Source organism: Volvox carteri (assembly GCF_000143455.1).
Source record: "Volvox carteri f. nagariensis unplaced genomic scaffold VOLCAscaffold_101, whole genome shotgun sequence".
Taxonomy (NCBI): domain Eukaryota; kingdom Viridiplantae; phylum Chlorophyta; class Chlorophyceae; order Chlamydomonadales; family Volvocaceae; genus Volvox; species Volvox carteri.
Genome location: NW_003307644.1, coordinates 85561 through 105910, shown reverse-complemented (window position 1 = coordinate 105910; position 20350 = coordinate 85561). Strand labels below are relative to the sequence as shown.

General features: G+C 51.2%; 2 protein-coding genes across 2 annotated transcripts in view; both read left to right on the top strand.

The window, feature by feature from the left end:
• Nucleotides 1-171: 171 nt before the first annotated feature.
• Nucleotides 172-15469, top strand: VOLCADRAFT_99981 (uncharacterized protein; the record flags this gene model as incomplete). Its single annotated transcript, XM_002958645.1, has 21 exons — nt 172-399; nt 643-708; nt 1019-1163; nt 1687-1857; nt 3183-3244; nt 5008-5106; nt 5440-5468; nt 5623-5781; nt 6529-6756; nt 7897-7951; nt 8152-8403; nt 8616-8816; nt 9808-9981; nt 10297-10389; nt 10861-11032; nt 11179-11300; nt 12032-12567; nt 12875-13306; nt 13646-13766; nt 14081-14422; nt 14990-15469. The coding sequence occupies 21 exons, from the start codon at nt 172-174 to the stop codon at nt 15467-15469; spliced, it is 4167 nt and encodes a 1388-aa protein (XP_002958691.1).
• A 1650-nt stretch (nt 15470-17119) lies between these two features.
• The window catches only part of VOLCADRAFT_99980 (uncharacterized protein), a gene marked incomplete at both ends in the record, with an annotated part of 15389 nt that continues 12158 nt past the window's right edge, over nt 17120-20350 (top strand). The window contains 6 exons of the mRNA XM_002958644.1: nt 17120-17185; nt 17878-18056; nt 18564-18574; nt 18930-19149; nt 19826-20006; nt 20213-20302. Coding sequence (XP_002958690.1) covers nt 17120-17185; nt 17878-18056; nt 18564-18574; nt 18930-19149; nt 19826-20006; nt 20213-20302 — 747 coding nt within the window. The remainder of the gene's footprint in view (nt 17186-17877; nt 18057-18563; nt 18575-18929; nt 19150-19825; nt 20007-20212; nt 20303-20350) is intronic.

Here is a 20350-nt window from a genome sequence, read left to right as displayed (position 1 = left end):
TCAAAGAAGACTAAGCCATCATTCATTCCCAGCCACTACGCTGGCCGTCCTCAATTATTACGACATGCGCTTCACCTAAGAGATACAAAGTCGTGTTTGGCTTCGGATCCTGGAAGAGCTCCTGCGACTTTGCGCTGCTTGAGGCCGAAACGCCGCCAAGAATATTGCAAAATGGCTGAGCACCACAGGAGAAAAGTCGCGCATGTCCTAATTATGTTAGCTATCGTGCTTCCTGCGGAGGTGGCGATGTCCATGCGTACCGGTCGCAAGCTAGCGGCCTCTCCGCCGACTGCTGGGCGTACGTTTATGGCGTCGTTGCCGTTAAATATTACAGTTTCCTCACCAGCGGAATTGATGACGTCCCGGAAGGCTTACATGTGGGGCAAGCAGCAAATTACGGTGAGGGAAGACGACACGGGTCAAGGCCGATCGCGAAACGCAGATCAACTGTTTAGTGTTGATGATAAAGCTTGAAACGTTTCTCACTTTTTGGACCATAATAGCTTGTTTCATGACCTCTGCAAAGTTGAGAAGTGCGAGTAAGGGTCAACTTGGAAACCGCACTTCTGTTACTTTATCATTCCATGTGCAAGGGCTTTATACAGGTGCCATCTCTTTGCTGTCGGGTGTTTTCAACTGTAGGTTGTCTACTCCCGGCCCGTAATTGCACTTGGCTCAGATTTAACTATCGAGGGCCTCGAGAAGAAGGTGAGCTTTTTGAGTTGAGCGATAAATTTGCACAATTCGAAGCACATTTTCGGAGTTGTTCGGAAGTAGAAATGGTTGCCGGACTTGATTCTTCTTCTCGACTAGATTGCACCTTGTCTTTTTCTAAGCGCAATACAAACTAATACTCCAGGGCAGCTTAATGTTAGTTTGTGCGTCCTTGGGGTGAAAAGTGCCACATATCTCTACCTTTCTGTCGCTCTAATTCCTCCTGACCAATGCCGTACCCTCCCTGGATCCTCTGTTTTGTATCATTCGTTTTTGGACGATACGGATATCCGGGTATCTGTAGGCAACACCGTTCCGGCTATCTTGCAATTTCCCCGGCAAGATTCGCTGGGTGACTACGAGCATTGCCCGCTACGATCCGGATGAGTCCTGGCCGACCGACCTGGACTGTGATTTCATATGGAACAGCGGCCTGAAGACCTATGACGGTAAGCGTGAAAGGATGTGCCGTACACTGCCGTGCAATGCCGTACCATGGCAGTGTAGGTAAAAATTAGTGATCCAGTTGTTAGGAATGCACAAGCTGAGGAAGGCGGTGAGGCTGCGTTGACGAACAAAGGGTGCATTTTTTGTCGCCACAGCCAAATTCCCCCATGCGTCTATTCGCCCCTCCTCAACCCACATACAGTCCCACATGCACGCAAATGCGCACAAGAAATATTTCGTGTACTCACTCAGTTTTGTTCACTCGTGCGGACCGGCGGCTCTAGGCCCCTCGCGCCCCTCTCCCGTCGGCGTTAGGCGGTCTTCGTGTTTGGGCTGGGCAGCAGCCCCTGATGCTTGTTCAACCTTCGCAATACGCATTTATATACGTGCGTATAAATGCACACATACACATAAATACGCACAAAACACACAAAAATGCACATACATACAGACATACACACATGCACACATATACACACATACATATACTTCCGCGAACATATACATACACCCGCCCGTATGCAGGAGTCAAAGTGCAGCTCGGCGATCTCCCCATCAAACGGCGCCTTGCTAGCAGTTCTCTCTACATCTCCAACGTAAATGTTGTTTCGGAGCTGGCCAAGAATTTGACTGGGGGAACATGGAGCAGCAGCGAAGTGGCGTATGGAGATAAGGCCCCGGAAGTGCCGCCGGACGGTGAGGGGTAGTCTCTATCTGTGGGGGGTCGTGAGGTGTCGTGAGGTGATAGGTGGTGGTGGGGGGTTAGGTAGGTGAGGTGAGGGGGTGGTGAGAATACGCTTGGGGCTGGGATCGATATGTGCCCATGTGCTTTGGGTTGTGTGTGTGTGTGTGTGTGTATGTATGGAGTGTGAGTGTGTGGGGGGTGGGCAACAGGAGTGCGGAGGATGTTTGCGGGGTGATGGTTTTGGCAGGGAATCCCTGTGTGTGTATGCGCGCGTGTGTGGGGGGGGAGGAGGGAGGGAGGGGGAGGGGGAGGGGGCCGCGGGGTGTGAAAGGGGTTTCGCTTAGGGTATTTTTGGGCGGGGCCCCAGCGCGAAGCGCCCAGGGGGGCCCCGACCTGTAGGATTGCCCATGTCCGTGTGGCCGTGTGTAACGGACCAAACATAATATCTCGCCCGGCTGGACCGCGTTATCGGTAATATGTCGCATTCGCCATTGCAAGGTATCTCGCCTGTAGCCAACGACAATCGTATGAGCACAAACGAGTTTGGCTGCCTCCATTGACCGAGGTCACTGAAAGTCACATCAACGCCTCTCGGGCTAAATTTAATCTCAAAAGGTGCCGCGTATCTCATAATTGAATTCTGAGATGACGGCGTATGATAATTCGAACACCCATCTTGTGTTACCATTTGGTCGCACGGGCATTCCGACTTGTGGTCTGCCGCACTGTCCATGCGGCATGCACCCGGGATGGATGCGATTCGCGTGGAGCCCGCAGGCGGTGCTGACGATTCCGCTGGTGCAAGCTTAGCTCTCACACCATCAGCACTGCTGCAACAAGCACATCTCCCACCACGTTGACACTACCCATCAGTTGTCACACGTGCCACCCTAGCTACCGGCCTGTACGGATGCAGGGGGGCCCCGCCCTTTTTCCGGCTTCAAGGAAGCCGACAACCGACTTGTTGTGTGGGAAGGGGGGACGGGCGTGAACATGTATGTGTGTGTATGTGTGTGTTACACCCCGGGAGGTGCAATGAGCCCATAGAAGCCCCAGCTGCAGAGGCCCAAGAGCCTATGAGCCACAACGTGGACACGAACAAGGGCTATATATATTATGTTTATATTATGTGTACGTGTATATATAAACATGTATACATATGCATAAATAGATAGATATAGGTTTACTAATGATGCTGGTCTGTGCCATTAGCAGGAAAGTCCTTTCCTGATCAGGTAACAGGGTGTATACATTTTCTCTCTCCCCCCAAAACACTTTCTCTCTCCCCCCAAAACACACTTTCTCGCCTATGATTCCCCCCATCACTCGCATGCAGGTCACTTATTGGTGTACTTCTCGTACACCGTCAATCTCAAGATGGTGTCAGCAGCGCTTCAGGTGCGGCGTCAGGGTTTAGTACGATTCGTAAGGGAGGCCTTACTGACGTACGGCACTTCTCACTCGTACTGCGGATGTTCATGTTCAACGAACATTTCACTGGTGGAATAGGCTCAACTGTTCTAGGCTAATGGCGAATATATATCTATATAATTATATATCCATGTATAATGTAATACGTATATAAAGATGGGGGCCCTTGTGAAGCAGCTGCCCGCGTTTCCAAAGCATGTATGGTGATGTGGAAGGTGCGGAAGTACGTCGGTGAAATATAATGTGGTAGGACTGGAGAGAATAGTGTAGCAGTATAATGTATTGTGAGTGTAGCTGAAGCTTTCATCGTGGGCGCGTCTCGTTGCAAGCTAAGCAACGCGTATACATGACGTGTAGCATCAGTCCTCAGTTCACTTCTTGTAACGAACATCAGCATAGGTCCTAGCCCTCTCACTTGGAGGGATATATGCAAACAAACATCCTGATAGGTAAACTCGCATGCTACCGAGCATTCAACCGAGCACATGCATGCTTAGTTGAATGGTGAGATGCGACCCCCCTTCATTTCGTGCTCGGCAAGCCTGCCACCGCGTACCGGATATGTTGGCGATGTTACAGAGACGCTGCACCTTGGTTTCTGTGTGCAATGCATACAATGCTCGACTACACGTGCCCAACTGAAGACACACCGGTGGTTGTGCAGCAGCTCTTGAGGCTTTGTTGGCTGAAATCCATCCTGAGACGCTGCACCTCGGTACCTGTGCGCAATGCGTACGCTGCTCGCCCGCGCCGTCCAAAACTACATGTTCCCATCTGAAGACAATGCTGGTGGTTCTTAAACAGAATTTGAGCTTGCTGCTGGCTCAAGTCCTTCCGTAGTAGCTGCAACACGGCTAACGCAGGCACGGCCGAATGCGCTGCGAAAAGCTGTTCCAAGCCCTCAGCGGCATCCATTTTACTTGCAAGGTTCTGAACAACTTTCGCGATTCTTCTCTTTACCTAATTCTGCGTTGTTATTATTTATTTCGTAAGAGTGTAACTTGAGTTTAGTCGGAACAATGTGCATTATGCGCTGCGCTACCGAAAGCAGGCGCCTTATGGCTGATTCTTCGCCGACCGCTTCATCTTCCGCGGCAGTTTCACGAGCCCAGAGTTGCAAGCTACGACGTTGGCTTTCGGTGCTTTTATTTACTGCAAAGCATCCACGCAATAGTCCAGCGTGCGGCTATGGCCAACATGCCCACCTGCGCAACGCGCTGGCGCACCTGGTCCTCATCCGCCAAAAAAGTTTATATACACTTGTACAGGCGCATTTTGAGAATCGCACGCGCGCATCTGCGCGGCAAAATTCGCTCCTGGCTTTTTTGGGACGAGTGTACTTAGGCTTTATTCGCGAAGTACGACCGGACACATTTGTGCGAGGGGCTGCTTAAACATGTTTGTGGAGGGCACCCCTCATAATGAAATGAAACAAACTGTATTAACTGACGACTTCACAGGAACACACACACACACACACGCACACGCACACGCAACGCCTTTGACACGCAATTGCCTCTTTGATGCTTTGGCCTTGCATTTCATTTCTCTGTGGCGAGTGATCATATACATGTGTTGCAATAAAGATAGATATTTGTTTTGATGCTGTGTTTTGTCGTATTCCTTCGCTGTTTTTTGTGCAACGAACTATTGTTTCTTAAAACCCGCTATCATTTTGTTTTGGCCTGACACCCCGTGGCGTACACTTGCGTTTGATATGTGTCGTACAGATCTTGGAGGGCAACTCCATGCAAGGCAGTGTGACATCGGGCCCCAGGCAGTTTACCGTACGGCCCTGTACGAGCGCTGCACCATGGATTGCCACAAACGTGAGGTGATGGGTTTTAGATTTTATGTTTTAGGTTTTTCTTTATGGCTCCTTGCTTCGCTGCGAATTGCTTAGTTTCTGCGATTTTACGTGGATTGGAAAAGTTGGGGCAGGCAGGGGTACCGGTTAGATTTTGAATGCTCTTGGACCCTTTCATCTGCTCCTGCTTATGCTTCTGATGCTTTTACTACTACTGCTCCTTCTACTGCTGCTATAGCTGTGATGATTGCCACTGCTAATGCTAGCTAACCGCTGCTACTGCTGCTACCGCCTGCTGCTGCTACATGCCGTACAGTCCTCCCTGGACATCAACACGACATGTGCTGACGTGGAGGTTGGTCCCTTGCTGAAACCTGACACCTGGTAAGTGGCCTTGAGGGGGGCAGCAAAGGAAGGGGGTTAGGGTTTCAGGCAAAACTCCAAGTTAACTCCCCTTTCCCCCACCCCCCTCCCCCTCCCCCTTCCCTTTTCGCTCTCCCTCTCTCGCTCTCTTTCCCCCCCCCACCACCCTGATAAGGTATACGCTGCGTCTGCCAGCTGGAACTAAGTACAACGCGGTTTCGGGGCAACTTGCTAGAGATTTGGACTACGTGTTCGCTGGATTGGGTCCTTTCCGCATCCCCTTTCTAAACCCTATTCCCAACGACGATTCCGTCACCTCCTACAACGCCTTCAGGTAAACTTACCTGCAACGATACCAGCAGCAGGCACTAGCAGCTGCAGCAGCAGCAGCAGCAGCAATTGCTTTTAAATGGCGTTTATTCACTTTTTCATAAGCAATGCTTCATTGAGGATCAGAAACCAAGTCCTTACATAATGAAATTACGCGATACAAGTTGTCGTACATTTCGCCGTACTTGCGCCCGAGTGCAAGACTGTCTCTCATCCACGCGCCGGCTATACATACATACATACATACATACATACATACATACATACATACATACATACATACATACATACATACATACATACATACATACCACATGTACACACACATATATACATATATACATACAAGCTCACATATGTACATGTATATACATGCATACACACACATATATACACGCAAACTCACGTGACGGAGCCTTGACTCGTGAGGATGTGCGTGTGTGCGACGCCTCCCACCCCCGGGGCAAGGAGAGCGGATCTAGGCGGTCTTTCCGTTGGGGCTGGGCAGCAGCCCCTCAGTGGCCAGAGGTGTCAGGCCCGGTCCGTTACTTGTAATCGCCACACGCACACGCACATGCACACATACATACACATACATACACCCCATACACATACACAAACACGCACACACACTGGTCGGTTACCCTCTCCTGAACTTCTCCTTCCCTTCCTCCCTATCCCCTTTCCCCCTTTCTCCCCACACACACAAACACACACACACACACACAAACACAAACTCACGCACGCACAGTTATCGTCGCTGGAACATGTGGTTGCCTCACGGCCTCGCCGCCGGCACCCGCGCCTCTGATCTGGCTGCCGCCATCACCCTTTGTGAGCGACCCACGGGTCCGTCGCCTCCAGCTGGTAACAGCAGCCAGCCAGCCTGTGGCGCCCGCGTGCCCTTTAATCTTACACTGGTGGGGCCTACCCTGGCCAGGCTAACGGTACCTCGGGCGCAACCCGGCAGGACCTACCGGTACGTCGAGCTGCCGTACAGACGTTTATCTGGAGGGGAAGCGGGTTTGGTGAGGGGGGCCAACGGGGAGAGAAGGGAGGCCGGGATGGGTGGGAGGGGTTGGGGGAAAACGGGGGGGGGGAGAAGGTCCGGTAATGTTAGGCTTGGGGGTTTTAGGGGGTTGGGAAAGGGAGAAGGAGGAGGGAAAAGGACAAGCTGTGTCGGCTTCCTCGAAGCCGGAAAAAGGGCGGGGGTCCCCTGCATCCGTACAGGCCGGTAGCTATGGTAGTGTCAACGTGGTGGGAGCTGTGCTTGTTGCAGCAGTGCTGATGCGGTGGGAGCTATGCTTGCACAGGCGGAATCGCTTGCTAGCCTTCAGCCTGTTGGATTTGCGGTCTGGTGCCGCAGCCCGAACACACATGGAAACAGCGCCGTACAGCACCGTACACACTGCCTACGGCGCCCCTTCAGGCATTGACCCGCCTGCTCACGCGCCCTTGGGGCCTCCCTCAAAGCCTAGCTCGACACACTTCCCCCAAGCTCTCAGCACTTTCCGGTGCTGTCTGTGATGTTTATCCCCGAAGCGCCAGCGGCCTCAGCAATCCGCCCCACAGTCGCGAGCTCCGCCGCAAGTCTCCGGAGGCCCCGAGCATTGGCTAAAGTAAATTTACAAACTAGCAGCTTGCGTACTTCATAGAGAAATGAACGCAAATTTGTCGGCCTGCTGGTGGCAAGTCGGAATGCCCGTGCGGGCAAATGGTAACACAAGCTGGGTGTTCGAATTATCATACGCCGTCATCTCAGAATTCAATTATGAGATACGCGGCACCTTTTGAGATTAAATTTAGCTCGAGAGGCGTTGATGTGACTTTCAGTGACCTCAGTCAATGGAGGCAGCCAAACTTGTTTGTGCTCATACGATGCTTGTTGGCTACAGGCGAGATACCTTGCATTAGAGAATGCAATACATTACCAATAACGCGTTTCAGCCGGGCGAGGTATTATGTTTGGTCCGTTACACACACACGGCCACACGGACATGGGCAATCCTACAAGGCGGGGGCCCCCTGGGCGCTTCACGCTGGGGCCCCGCCCCAAACCCGGTTTTGGTGTAATTTAACTAAATCGCCCGTCACCTCCGATCACCATCTCCCACCCCAGGGTGTACGTGTCACGCAGCTCCACAGTCCGGGACGGTTTCAATCAGAAACTGCAGGTCTGTCAGGTTTTAGGGTTTGGGGGGATTTACTTGGGGGCGGAATAGGCCTCTATGGAGTGGACGAAATACTTATACGGCAATTTAGATAGACTATAACCCAGCGCTCAAATCCTTTAAAACTCGTTAAGAATTCGTTAGTAGCCCCTCTTACCCGTCTTACCATCATGTACACCACATCACTACTGTAACGCCTGCAGGGGTCATCTACGGAGTTCAAGATGATGGACGTCCAGTACATGTTTGCAGCGCCCAACAACGGTGGCTCTGCCCTTGTGGTCCTCGAGGGCGCGGACATTGACCCACAAACCAGCTATTGGCCGTACATCACACGTTCACCGTCGTTAGGCATGTACGGATGGCCAAAGGAGGGCTACCCCCGTACCATCAAGTCGTACCATATTAACGCTGCCATTGATGCTGACGTAATCCGTCTGTTTGCCTTCATTCAGGTAGCAGTGAAATGGTTTTGGGGTAATGAGGGTTTCGAGTGAGTGAGTGAGTGAGTGTAGGAGCTATATACATACGTACATACATGCAGATATGTCTTTTAAAACTTGCTTATCGGATGTCTTTGGTAACACCATGGGCAAAACGGGTTGACTTCCTTTTACCCTTTTACCCCGGCTCGGCTCGGCTCACAAATGCCCACGTCACACAACAGTCATGCCGTAAACTCACGTACATGCAGGCATCCATGGATTACGGGGTTCAAGATGCAACAGCTGTGTTAGGCCAGCCCGACATGGTGCTAACGGTCAACCGAAATCTAACTACCCCGGGACTGGGTCAAGACTGGACGCAAATCAAGGCCCCCTTAGGCTCTGCACAGCTTCAAGTAATGTCAGAATGCTGTACACCTGTGGTGAGTTGTCTGTTGTGCGGTTTGTTGGGGGGGGATTTGGGAGGTTGGGAGATCATATAACCGTACATCCGGGGTGGGTAAGTAATGTTCAGTGTGAGAAGGGAGATATTATTGGATTTAGGGTTAGCGGGAGGGGGAGGAAAGCGAAAACAGGAATGAAAGAATCACCGTGGGGGCAAGGGGTGACTGTAGTTACACGTCTCTGTTTTTTTACGGCATCTAGCTGAGTTCTGTTGGATCTAACACTTACTTTTGAGATATTATATTTTTTTGTTTTGGGCTTAACAGGGGTTTTAGGGTTCTCTTGGTAGAAGCAAGGGTAGTTCCAATACAGTTTAAGATGAGTACGGGTGGGCATTGAATGTTGTACATTGTATTTTGGGAATGTTGTACATCCGGATATAGGCGAATGGTAATATAGGTCTGTGATGATAGGATGGTTATTATTGTATTAGCTGGCCACCGCTGAAAAGGCCTCTCGAGATGCTGGGGTGGACTCGTATTTGTAGCTGTTCACGGTGCCGTACAGTGTACCGGCTACTACGATTATTGAGGGTGAGGCTTTAATATGCAATTGTTGTGCATTTGAAGTTAATTTTTTGCTGTTGGGTGGTGGTGGTGGTGGTGTTGCGGAGATATATAACATAGTATATTATATAACGTATCATAATATGCCTATTTAGGAGACATGCAGTAAGAGCAATGGGGGTAGGTGGATGGGTGGGAAATGTGAATCTCCAGCTTCAATGTGTTAACGATTAACGGTCAACGGTTAACCAGGCATCATATCATCAAATGCATTTTCCTCATCCAACTTTAGTTGGAAAAATTAGCAATATATCGGTCACCCGAAACCGTACTTGCCGTCCCTTACACAGCCGCCCCAACAGCATTATTGTGCTGTACAATTCGGTCATACAAATTGCTCAATGTCCTAACGAAGACGTCGCATCATGTCCCACTTTTTCCCATTTTCCAAACTCCCCTACAGTCTGAACAGCGCGCGTACGGGCAATCAAAAATCGTACTCCGTACGAACTTGACACTCAGTGTCGTACAGTCGGGGCCTACTCTCGTGGCCTGGGTGACAGATGCCTTCGGGGGCAGCGGCCCAGGCACAGTAGCAGGAGCCGATGTGTCTTTCTACACCTTACCGTTTGGCTGGGTACGTATGTACGGCTTGGCGTGAGTGTCACAAGTACGGCCATATTATGAGTACGAACTCGGGAGGCAGTGGGACTTCACCCACCATGGGCCATCTCTATCTGAATTTATGATAAATTGCGGCTCGATCATCAGTTATAACTAAGAGATAGACTTCGCTACACGACAAAACCCGTACCTAGCCTGTTCAACCCCCTCGGGGATACATACATACATACATAAATTAGTACATTAGTACATTACGTACGCTACCTCGTACTCATTGGACGAGGCAACCGCTAACTCCCGTCCCTAAATGCCACCAAACCCTGCACAGTACGGATACGACGAAGTGGAGTTGCCGGTCAAGCTAGCCAACTGTACGACCAACATGCAGGGATATTGTGCAGTGCGATTAACTTCTGACTCGGTGCGTGTGGGTTCGTCCCCGGGGGGTTTGAGGGCCAAGGTGGGGGAGGGCCAAAGATAATAATAACCTAACGCTGCCACGGTGGCCAACCTGGCGGTGTTTCCTAGATTGCAACGGTTGGTGTCGTGAGGGACATTCTGTTGGGGCGGAGCTCTGTCGTCACTGTCTGTTAAACTTCCTTGTTTGGCACTCCTCCGTACACACGTACTAAGTTTTGTCGAAGACAGGACAGTCATGTGACGCGATATTTCTGTATGAAATATCATTAGTTATGTTTGTGTGTTTTTTGTTGTTAGGATAGATAGGTAGAAGGATAGATAGATAGAAGGATAGATAGAAGGATAGATAGATAGAAGGATAGATAGATAGATAGAAGGATAGATAGGTAGAAGGTTAGATAGATAAATAGATGGATAGATAGATGGATAGAACTAACAGTGTTAGAAGGTTTGTTGAATGAACATTTCGCAGGATCGCAGTATGCTGGCAGCAGTGGCGCGGGTCGTTTCTGCAGCGGGGGTACGTACGGCACTCCTTCCGTACAGCGGCTGGGTGACAAGCCCCAAGTCGGTGTCTCCGTATAAGGCCTCCATCGTTTTGGATCGCAAGGTGGTGGAGCCCGCGGACTCCGTCAAGATTACAGGTGGTTTCGGAGAGTGTGTGTACGTGTGTATGTATGTGTGTGCATCTGGACGCATCGGAAAGTTTTCAATTGTGTGAGCGTTTTTATGATGAATCTCCTCCGAAACCAGCACAACCGTGTGTGCCCGCCCATCAACCCGTTCGCAGGTTTCGTACAATTGGCTTCCCCAACGGGGCTGTCTCTCCCTAACGATGCATACATTCTACTGGAGGTGGTGCCCAATTTCAACGGTACTATTGAGGGGATACTTCCCCTTACGGTGGCCACGGTAGGTGTGTGTGTGTGTTTTGGGGTGGTCCGAATGTTTAATTGTTTGGTTCTTTATTAGGCAATAGTAATATTTACCGATAAGACTCTATTTGAAGTAAAACCGAGATCATTCCGCGGCAAAATTATAGGTAAGCTACTGGATGAATTCTGTTTCCACTGTTTCCGCATCATGAATGGGGCTATTTTTTACCATTCCGAACAATTGCTCTCTCCCCCTTAGGTGGTTAGGGAGTTAAGTAGTTAGGCGTCAGGGTAGTTGGACTAGAATTTTTGGATATCGCGTAACCTAGAGATGTACCATCGGTGAGTAACGCAACTCCAGAAGTTGTAACACACACATACATTGTGTGCATTGTATGCATCATTTCGTTGAGGAGTACGTTTCTTCACGGATTCCTATTATAGCTACTGTCGATAGTTCGAGGAAAGGAACGCTGAACAAGAACAGAAGGATAGCAGCAGAACAGAACGAGAGACAGTCCCTAGGAACTAAGGAGAATGAAGTGACGACTAACTTGGAATGAAATGTGCTCTTATGATACACGCACACTTCTAGTGCATGTATGCTCCATAAACTCCCTGCCGAACTTGGTCCGTACACATAGCTCCGTACCTCCGTGCTTGATACATGCACGTGCTTAATGGTATATATGCTATTGTGTCGTATACATGTATGTTAACTATAAGCGTACGACAATGTACAACATATACCCGTCTTCTCCCGTTCAGCTGAGCGGGATTACAGGGACATTCCATGCGGAGATCGCCGTACCCGCCTCCGCCAAGATGCTAACCTACACCGTCAATGCCTTCGTCAGCTCTGTCGTACCGAATGGTACGACACCGCTACCAGCTGTGACCGACCTGTTACATATAGACGACGACGTCTACCTCTCTTCCGAGACCTTTGTGGTGTCTAGCCCACGACCTCCCACGGCAGAGCTTAAGCTGGTAACGGACCCATGGGTCACTCCCAATGGATCTTTTGCGGTCAACGCCACCGCCGTCAGCTACATCGGTGCCTCCGTCAGCGACTCCGTCGTCACCGTGACGTGGTCACTGGTGAATAGCGGCGCCTCCGCCAGCAGCGTGCTGAATCTGACAACGAATATGGAGGGTGTGGCGGCAGCGACGATTAATCTTGCGCCGGTTGCGGCGGCGGCGGCGGCGGCGGCGGCGGGGAAGGTGCTTACAGGCACCGTCAGTGTGAAGGCGGAGTGGATAGGACCTACAAGAGAGCGCATTATCCAGTCCTCGTCCGTAAGGTAGATTATTTATTTTTTTATTTTTATATTTCTTGTTTTTATTTTTTTGTTCCCCAACAAAAAGCCATGGGGGTCTTTGCATGTGGGCGGTAGGTAAAGGCCTGGAGCTATTGCCTATTTAAGTACATTTTTCAGGCACACTTAGGCGTCAGGGGGGAAATAACTTCGGGTTTAATAGGACATTATTTCCGTACATATCCATAACTAAATAGGGGAGCGGCTCGCTGGCGTCCCAAAACACACGTACACATGCACATACAAACGAACTCAGATTACACTTGCGTCACACCCGGCCCCTGTCGTACAGGATCGCATCTGGTCCCGTTAGCGTTTCCATCTCCACAAGCCATGTCACCGACATCCCGGGCATCCCCTTCACCGTTGCCGCCGCCGTCACCTCCTCCGTCGACGGCGCCGCCATTCGTGACCTGCCCGTACACGTCACGATGAAGCCCTTGTCCGCCTCCGCCGCCACCTGCGCCGCCGTCGCGGTGCCCTCCGCCACCGGCGGCATCGCAAACTGTACGACATCCAGCGGCGCCGACTGGCCGACCGCCGCGGCCTCGTGCCGCCTGGCGCTTCCCTGCGTTGGCCAGTTCCTGTTGGAGGCATGTGTTGATGTGCCGTACGGCGGCAGTACGACACGTGCGTGCGGCAGTACGACACGTGGCCGCGACGCGACCCTGTGGGCTGCAGCTCCGTTGTCAGGAATTCCGGAGCCTACGATTTTCCTGGACAAGTGCGTGAGGAAAACTAGGGAGGTTCAAAGTACAGAAATCTGGGAGGAGCCCAACCCCGGGATGGAAAGTGTTACATCACGACTTTTCAGAAAAGAACCGATCTGTGGATCTCGGGATAGCGTGATACCCAGGATATCACAAAAAAACCCAGCCTGGAAAGTTGAATTTCCCAAACAAACATTTATATGTGTGTGAGGTGCAACTAAGAGAGAAATGGCTTCCAGGCGTGTGCAAATTTGCACCGAAATCAACACATCCTGAAGTACGCCACTGTGTTTTTATGCCGTACATACACATTCCCTCCTTCGCCCCGCACCATCCCCCAACCGCTCCCCCAGACCTGACGGATATCGTCTGGGCGAATCCCCCCGTCTATGGCTGGATAACCCCTACTCGGCTAGCCGTATGCTGGTGGTCTGGGGTACGACATACGGCGTCCGTACAATGGTATTCACTGGGGTGAGTTGGTGCGGAGAACAAAGACGTGTACGACATGTCACGTACGGCATGCCGTACCAGCGCCACGGTGTACAACACTATCTCATCCGATGTGCCGTTTGCTTTAATGCTTGCCACGGAGTACGCTTCCTCGCTTGAGCGGCTTCCTGGGGGCCATGCAAGTATTGCCAAAACGTCCGAAGTCTGGTGTCGTGCACAGGAATACACATCCTCCACACGCATCATTCACCCCATAAGAAAACCTTTTCCTCCCCTAAACGCCATTTGCCAACCCCCATCCCTCCCTCCCCTCCCCTCCCCGCCAAAAACCCCAGCTTCCCGCCGGTCAGCCATTCACCGCGGTCATAGGGCCTCTCGGTTCGGAGTGCGAATTCAACTGCGCAATGACGGTCGTACTTGACGTACCAAGGGCGGGCCCGACGGACGTACCGATATTGCCTCCACGTAGCGAGCTACCCGTGAGTGCCCTGTTCGATCCCCGCGCCCCGCATGCGCATATTATGACTGCCGACATTCGCATCCTGCGCGACAACGAGCTGTCCGTGGAAGTTGAAGTGACGCCGGCGCCAGCGGCGGTCGGCGCGGCTGGCGTTACAACGGTCAAGGATTCCAACGGAGCGGATCTTGTGGTGGTTGAGCCAGGAGCGACAGCGCAGGTTAGAGCGTTTACATCATTTTGTGTGGGGAAGAGGGGCCTGGTGGGAAATGGGGAATGCCGCGGCGTTTGGGGGGTTGGAGAAAAACGCTGGAACCGCGGTGTGTGTATGTATGTGTGTATGTATGTTGTTACAGGGTGGTATAGCTTCGCCAGCGGCCCCCTTTCCCGAGGCAGTTCCCTGCACTCCCCTGCGAGAGGGGCACCCTAATCCGTTCACCCCATCCGACTTCAGAATGTATTCGTTGGGTTCGGCAACTCACCACCAGCATCCAACCAAATCTAGCGGATCAACGGCACCACAACTTAGTTCCTGGTCAGCTCGCAAGTCGATAAAATCACGTTTATAAGATGGGGGGCCACCTCCTATTTCAACACTCCTCAAACACCCGAGAAGTCGGCAGGCGAATTTGAACCCGGACACTCCGGGAGCAGAAGTCAGGCCTTAACCTCTGCCAGGCAGGTGGCTGTTGTGTGCATGTATGTATGTATGTGTGCATGTTTGAGTTTTTGTTGTCCTTTCCACCGCCGCATGTCGTACCCGCCTGCCTCATGTCGTACAACGCAGGTTACGGTGGATGTAGGCTCAGCCGCGGCAGACGGTCCGGTGGAGGTGACCGTGTACGGCATCGACAAAGCTTTTTTGGATCTTCTGCCGTACAATCTTCCCAAGCCGCATAAGGAGATCGTGCTTGCGTTGGATGCGTATATGAATGGGTTCCAAACAGATGACTACCGCGTCGCGCCAGGTGCCATACGGGCGGTGTACGATACATTGATTGCGAGGTACGGAGTACGGAACTCAAAAAGTATTGTGTGCAGAATGTATGGACCGCCGGGTATGAGTTGTTGGAAGATCGATCGCCTTTCATGCAACGGCGCTGGCTCTACTCTTTGTGAGTCTCGAGCCCACTGTAACAACCACAACCACAACCACAACCACAACCACAACCACAACCACAACCACAACCACAACCACAACCACAACCACAACCACGGCGACTCGCTGGGGACTCGAGAGGGTGACGGCACGCATCATCATCTCTAAGATGTGCTGATGGAAAGCAGGAATTTATTTCTCGATTATGTTATCTGTACGACACTCAGCAGTTGCATTGCCCACTTCTCCTTGCTTTACTCTATCTGTATGTTGATTGTGTGTGTGCATGTGTGTGCATGTGTGTGCATGTGTGTGCATGTGTGTGTATGTGTGTGTATGTGTGTGTATGTGTGTATGTGTGTGTATGTGTGTGTATGTGTGTGTATGTGTGTGTATATGTGTGCATGTGCGTGCATGTGTGTGTATGTGTGTGTATGTGTGTGTATGTGTGTGTATGTGTGTGCTACACCTTGGTTGCGTGGTTATTCAGTGTGGTTATTAAATATACACACAGATGTATGATGTGTGAAACAGTGGGGGTGTATCTTCGCCCGTGGCAGCTACCCTGCGAAACCCTGCCTTCCCCGGTATTTCGGGGCACCCTCATCCAGTCACCCCAGTCAACTTCTCAGTGGATCGCTCATGTTCCGCACCCACCACCGGCATCCACCGGCATCCACCGCCATCCAGACATATGCATAAGATCATGAGCTGGGATGGGCCCTTTACCCCGTCTCTACCTCCTCTTCACCCCCCACCCAAAAACACCTTACATCTTATTACTACATTCTTCTATATATGCCCCTAAAACTCTCGCTACAATAACGTGCTATAATGTACATACGTACGTATGTAAACGTATGTAGCACGTTGTTTGTATTTATGTAGCACGTTTTGTCGTGGCGAGAGTGTAAGACGTTTATATGTATTATTACATACGTATATGTATAGTAGCAGAATTTTGATTTAGATACATACATGACATCATAAACAAGTACACGTACCGAAGCAGCATGTCGGTTTTTTCGCACCTACTTGCACCTAAAATAAAGGATGCAACGTGCCTTAAACTCCAACGAGGTTCTTTGAACCGACACTACTTAGCACGCATACAACATTCAATATTACATTAATGTTGCGCAACTCTGCTGGGGATGTTTTACGTAGTCTTTCGTAGCGACTTTAGGGGATCCTGCCGAAGGCCGGATAGCCGCTCCGAAGGATCCGCCGCGGGGGGGAATTCCGTTGTCGTTTCTACTACGTTACGTCCCGAACCTAACTAGTGGCTTAATGGAGCCCGGGCCGAGTGCGGGAAAGCACAACCCCTAGGTAAGCGACAGAATTAGGCCTGCAGGCCAAGCTACGCTTCAGGGCACAGCACCCCCTAGTACGTTGCTCTACGCGAACCCGAGGTAACCAGCACAGTCACACTCGCAGCGACACATAAACACGCAAGCAACCGTACATCGTACAGTGGCTCTCCGAATTCACAGAGAAAGCCTTACTTTTCTAGACGCGTCGCTTAGGGCCCCTCCCCCACCTAACGGAATTTTAGCGTGATGCGCTCAGGTTGTCGGCGCCCTTGGGTTACCTATTACCTGTTCGGTTATTACCTGGGCATTAACGTGTACAACATATATGTATAAATATGTACTATATATGTGTATACTATATGTATATATACACTCTCGCTGCCTGCTTTCCTCATCCTTGTGCACACTTGTCGTACGCCCTTTCGTACAACTATGTTGTGTAACCCTGCCGTACAGGCTTACCGGTCTTGACCCTTGGCTTCCCGTGGATACGTCACTCAACTCCATGGCAGTGGATACCCCTGACGACGTGTATCTGGCCAAATACACTTCCTTCATCACCTATAGTGGAGTGAGTGCCGTACATATGCTGCCGTACACAGCTTGCCCTCTGGGGCTTGCTGTATCTTCTTGAACTATACTGCCGCTTTTGTTGTTGCTGTTGCTGCTGCTCATGTTGTTGCTACTGCTGTTGCTGCTACTACTGCTGCTGCTGTTGTTGTTACTACTAATATTACCACTGCCTCTGTGGGTATGTATGTATGATACATACATACATACATACGTACAGGGTTACTACTGGAATTCCTACTACGACGGAGAATACGGTACTGCTCTTCCGGGGGCCGGCGCTACACCCCTGTTTCCCGCACAGGCCCAAAGTACGTGGGCATGTGCGTATGTGTATATGTGTGTGCGCGTGTGTGTGCGTGTGTGTATGTATGTGTGTATGTGCGTGTGTGTATGTGCGTGTGTGTGTATGTGTGTGTGCCTTGCGAGCCTTGTGTGCCTGTCTTCAGCTCATGGTGGTGCCACAATTGCACTACATCTGTCGTACAGCAGCCGGGTGGAGGGGAAACCAAAGCATCATCATTTGGGAGTATTTAGCTACAAAAGGACCATATAAACCTAAAAGTAATCTAAGGGTTAAGATGTTATTTTGAGTTTTGCTTTCCAATGTAGCTCCACTTAGGGTTTTAGGGCGTTTTCTTGTTTACTTGCACTCGACCGCCGGTCCTGCTCTTCATTATTGTTGTCTCCGAGCCGCTGACCAAGCTGCCTGCTGCTACTGCTACTCGCGCCCTGCCGTTGGCGCGTGTGTTAACCCCTTCCCTCATTACCTACCTACGCCTCCTCTTCCTCTTCCTCTTCGCCTACGTCGTGGATACGTTTGTGTTCGTACTGGTTTCGGATCTGGATTCGTACAGGACCGCCTCCTCCAGGTAGGCAGTGACTTAGGGTGCTCGAGTTTAGTTAATACACATTTACCTACATACCTACATACCTACATACATATACTTACATACCTATACATCTACATATACAAATTTCATGTTTTATTAATGCGTTACAATAAATAATTTGAGCTACTTGCTATAGTGTGGCCTCATTGCAGCATGAGCTGCTGCCCTACAGTGGCTGCCGTTCACAGTACGGCATACATACATCGAACTCGTCTGCCGATACGATTCCTATAAACCGCATTGCCTGAGTACCTTTTGACCAGCTGCCGCTCCATCAGCTGCCAGCGACTTTATGAGCGGCTCTCTTTACGCTCCCCCGTTGACGTTGAGGGATTTCCCCCTCCCACCCCGCGCTCTCCAAAACGCCCAAACACCAAAACACGGACGCCCCAAATAGATAGGGACGGCCCAAACAGGTTGGGTTTCAGCCCTGTTGGCCGCCCCTTAGTTTTCAACAACTAAACGTTGTTATGCTCTGTTTGGCAGGACGCTGCCAGGTAGGCAAGGCACCTACCCGGGGACCCTAACGAACTCGGAAAGTGATAACGCAATAGCCTCTGCAACGATGAAGTAACCGGTACCGCAGGTTCAGGGCATTACCATCGCCCCCGAACATCAGCTGCTAGCTAGCTCGCAGCCGACCTCGGGTTGATTTGGCTTCCCCCCGCCCGCATATCCACACACATCCACACACATCCACACACATCCACACACACCCACACACATCCACACACATCCACACACATCCACACACATCCACACACATCCACACACACCCCCACACACCCCCACACACCTGCCCACATCCACACTCACCCGCATGTCCACACATGCAATTCACTAACGATGTAGGGAATCATAACCTGAATGATGCCACAGGTTCCATAGCCTTGGGCGGGAGTCGTCCGGACGAACGGGGTGACGGCCCCATCCCCTCGCCGTCGCTGGCGCTGCTTCGTCGCGTCGGCCAGTTCGTGGTGACACCTCTCTTCACACACGTCCTGGCTGACTCCACTGGTCGCGCAACCTTCAACTTCACAGCGCCACAAAACCTGGGAACGTTTGTAATCCGGTATGTATGTATGTATGTCGTTAAGACCAGCAAAGCGCCACGGACCCCCCCCCCTGGGGTCCTGTTGCGGCTGTTACCATCCACTGGTGTATTATATGAGTGACGGTCATTTCCAACAGTATGGATGCATGTATGTATGTACGTACGCAGATGTATGTTTGTCTGTATGTTAAAAAATATTTGTAGTGATATGTATGTTTACCGCTGGATGGGCGAGGATTGGGGTTCGCTTATCGTGAAGAAGTGATTGTGGGTGCGGCTAGGGAGTACGACTAAGGAGTACGGCAGTAGTGTATGGCCGGGGAGACGGCACGGAGTACGAAGGGGAGTGGCGTGTGGGGGGAAACAGGTAACGATGCAGTTGGTGGTGTAAGCAGCAGCCACGGGTGGGGGTGGGGGTCCTCAGGGGATGTTGTAGGGTTGTAGGGTTTTCTTTGTACGTGATGGAGTGCGAGAAGCGACATGGTAATATATCAGTGTAGACTTCTCAGTGAATCTATAAGTTGTGTTGTTTTTAGTTGAAGGGTTTGTCGGTTTGTCGGTTTGGGACCCATCAACACTTAATTACTTACCTCTCACCCGATACCCCAATGGTATACCAACCACCTCAACCACCTACCCCCAACCACCTCAACCAACCACCTCAACCATCACCTTTCGGTGGTCCTCGTCGCAGGGCTTTTGCCGCCGCCGGCTCTGTGGCCAAGTACGGCTCCGGGGAGAGCAAATTGGTTGTACGGCGCAGCCTGTCCCTCACCCCTAGCGTACCGGCCTTTGTTCGTGTTGGCGACGTCTTCGAGGGCGGAGTTGTAGTCACTGTGGGCTCTGCACCCGCCACCGTCACCGTCAGTCTGCAGGTTCGTTCTAACCCATGAGCACCGTGTCATTAAAGATGGCCTATCTTAAACTGGTATTGTGTTGATGGTGGGTCCAATGATTTGCTTACTTCGTTGTACTTTGTTGTGCTGTGTTTACGCGACTGTCGGCTACACGCCAACACCTTGTGTGCTCACAACAAGACGTTTTTCCTAATAATTTGATAATGCACTCTTATCTATCACAGGTGCTTTCCGGCAACAGCCTCCGGGTAGTAGGTACTCTGGTCAAGCAGGTGACCTTCACCGGCGGCAGCGGGGGAGACCTCCAGGAGGAGGTGAGGGCTCAGGGGGAGGGGGAGGGGGAGGGGGAGGGGGAGGGGTAA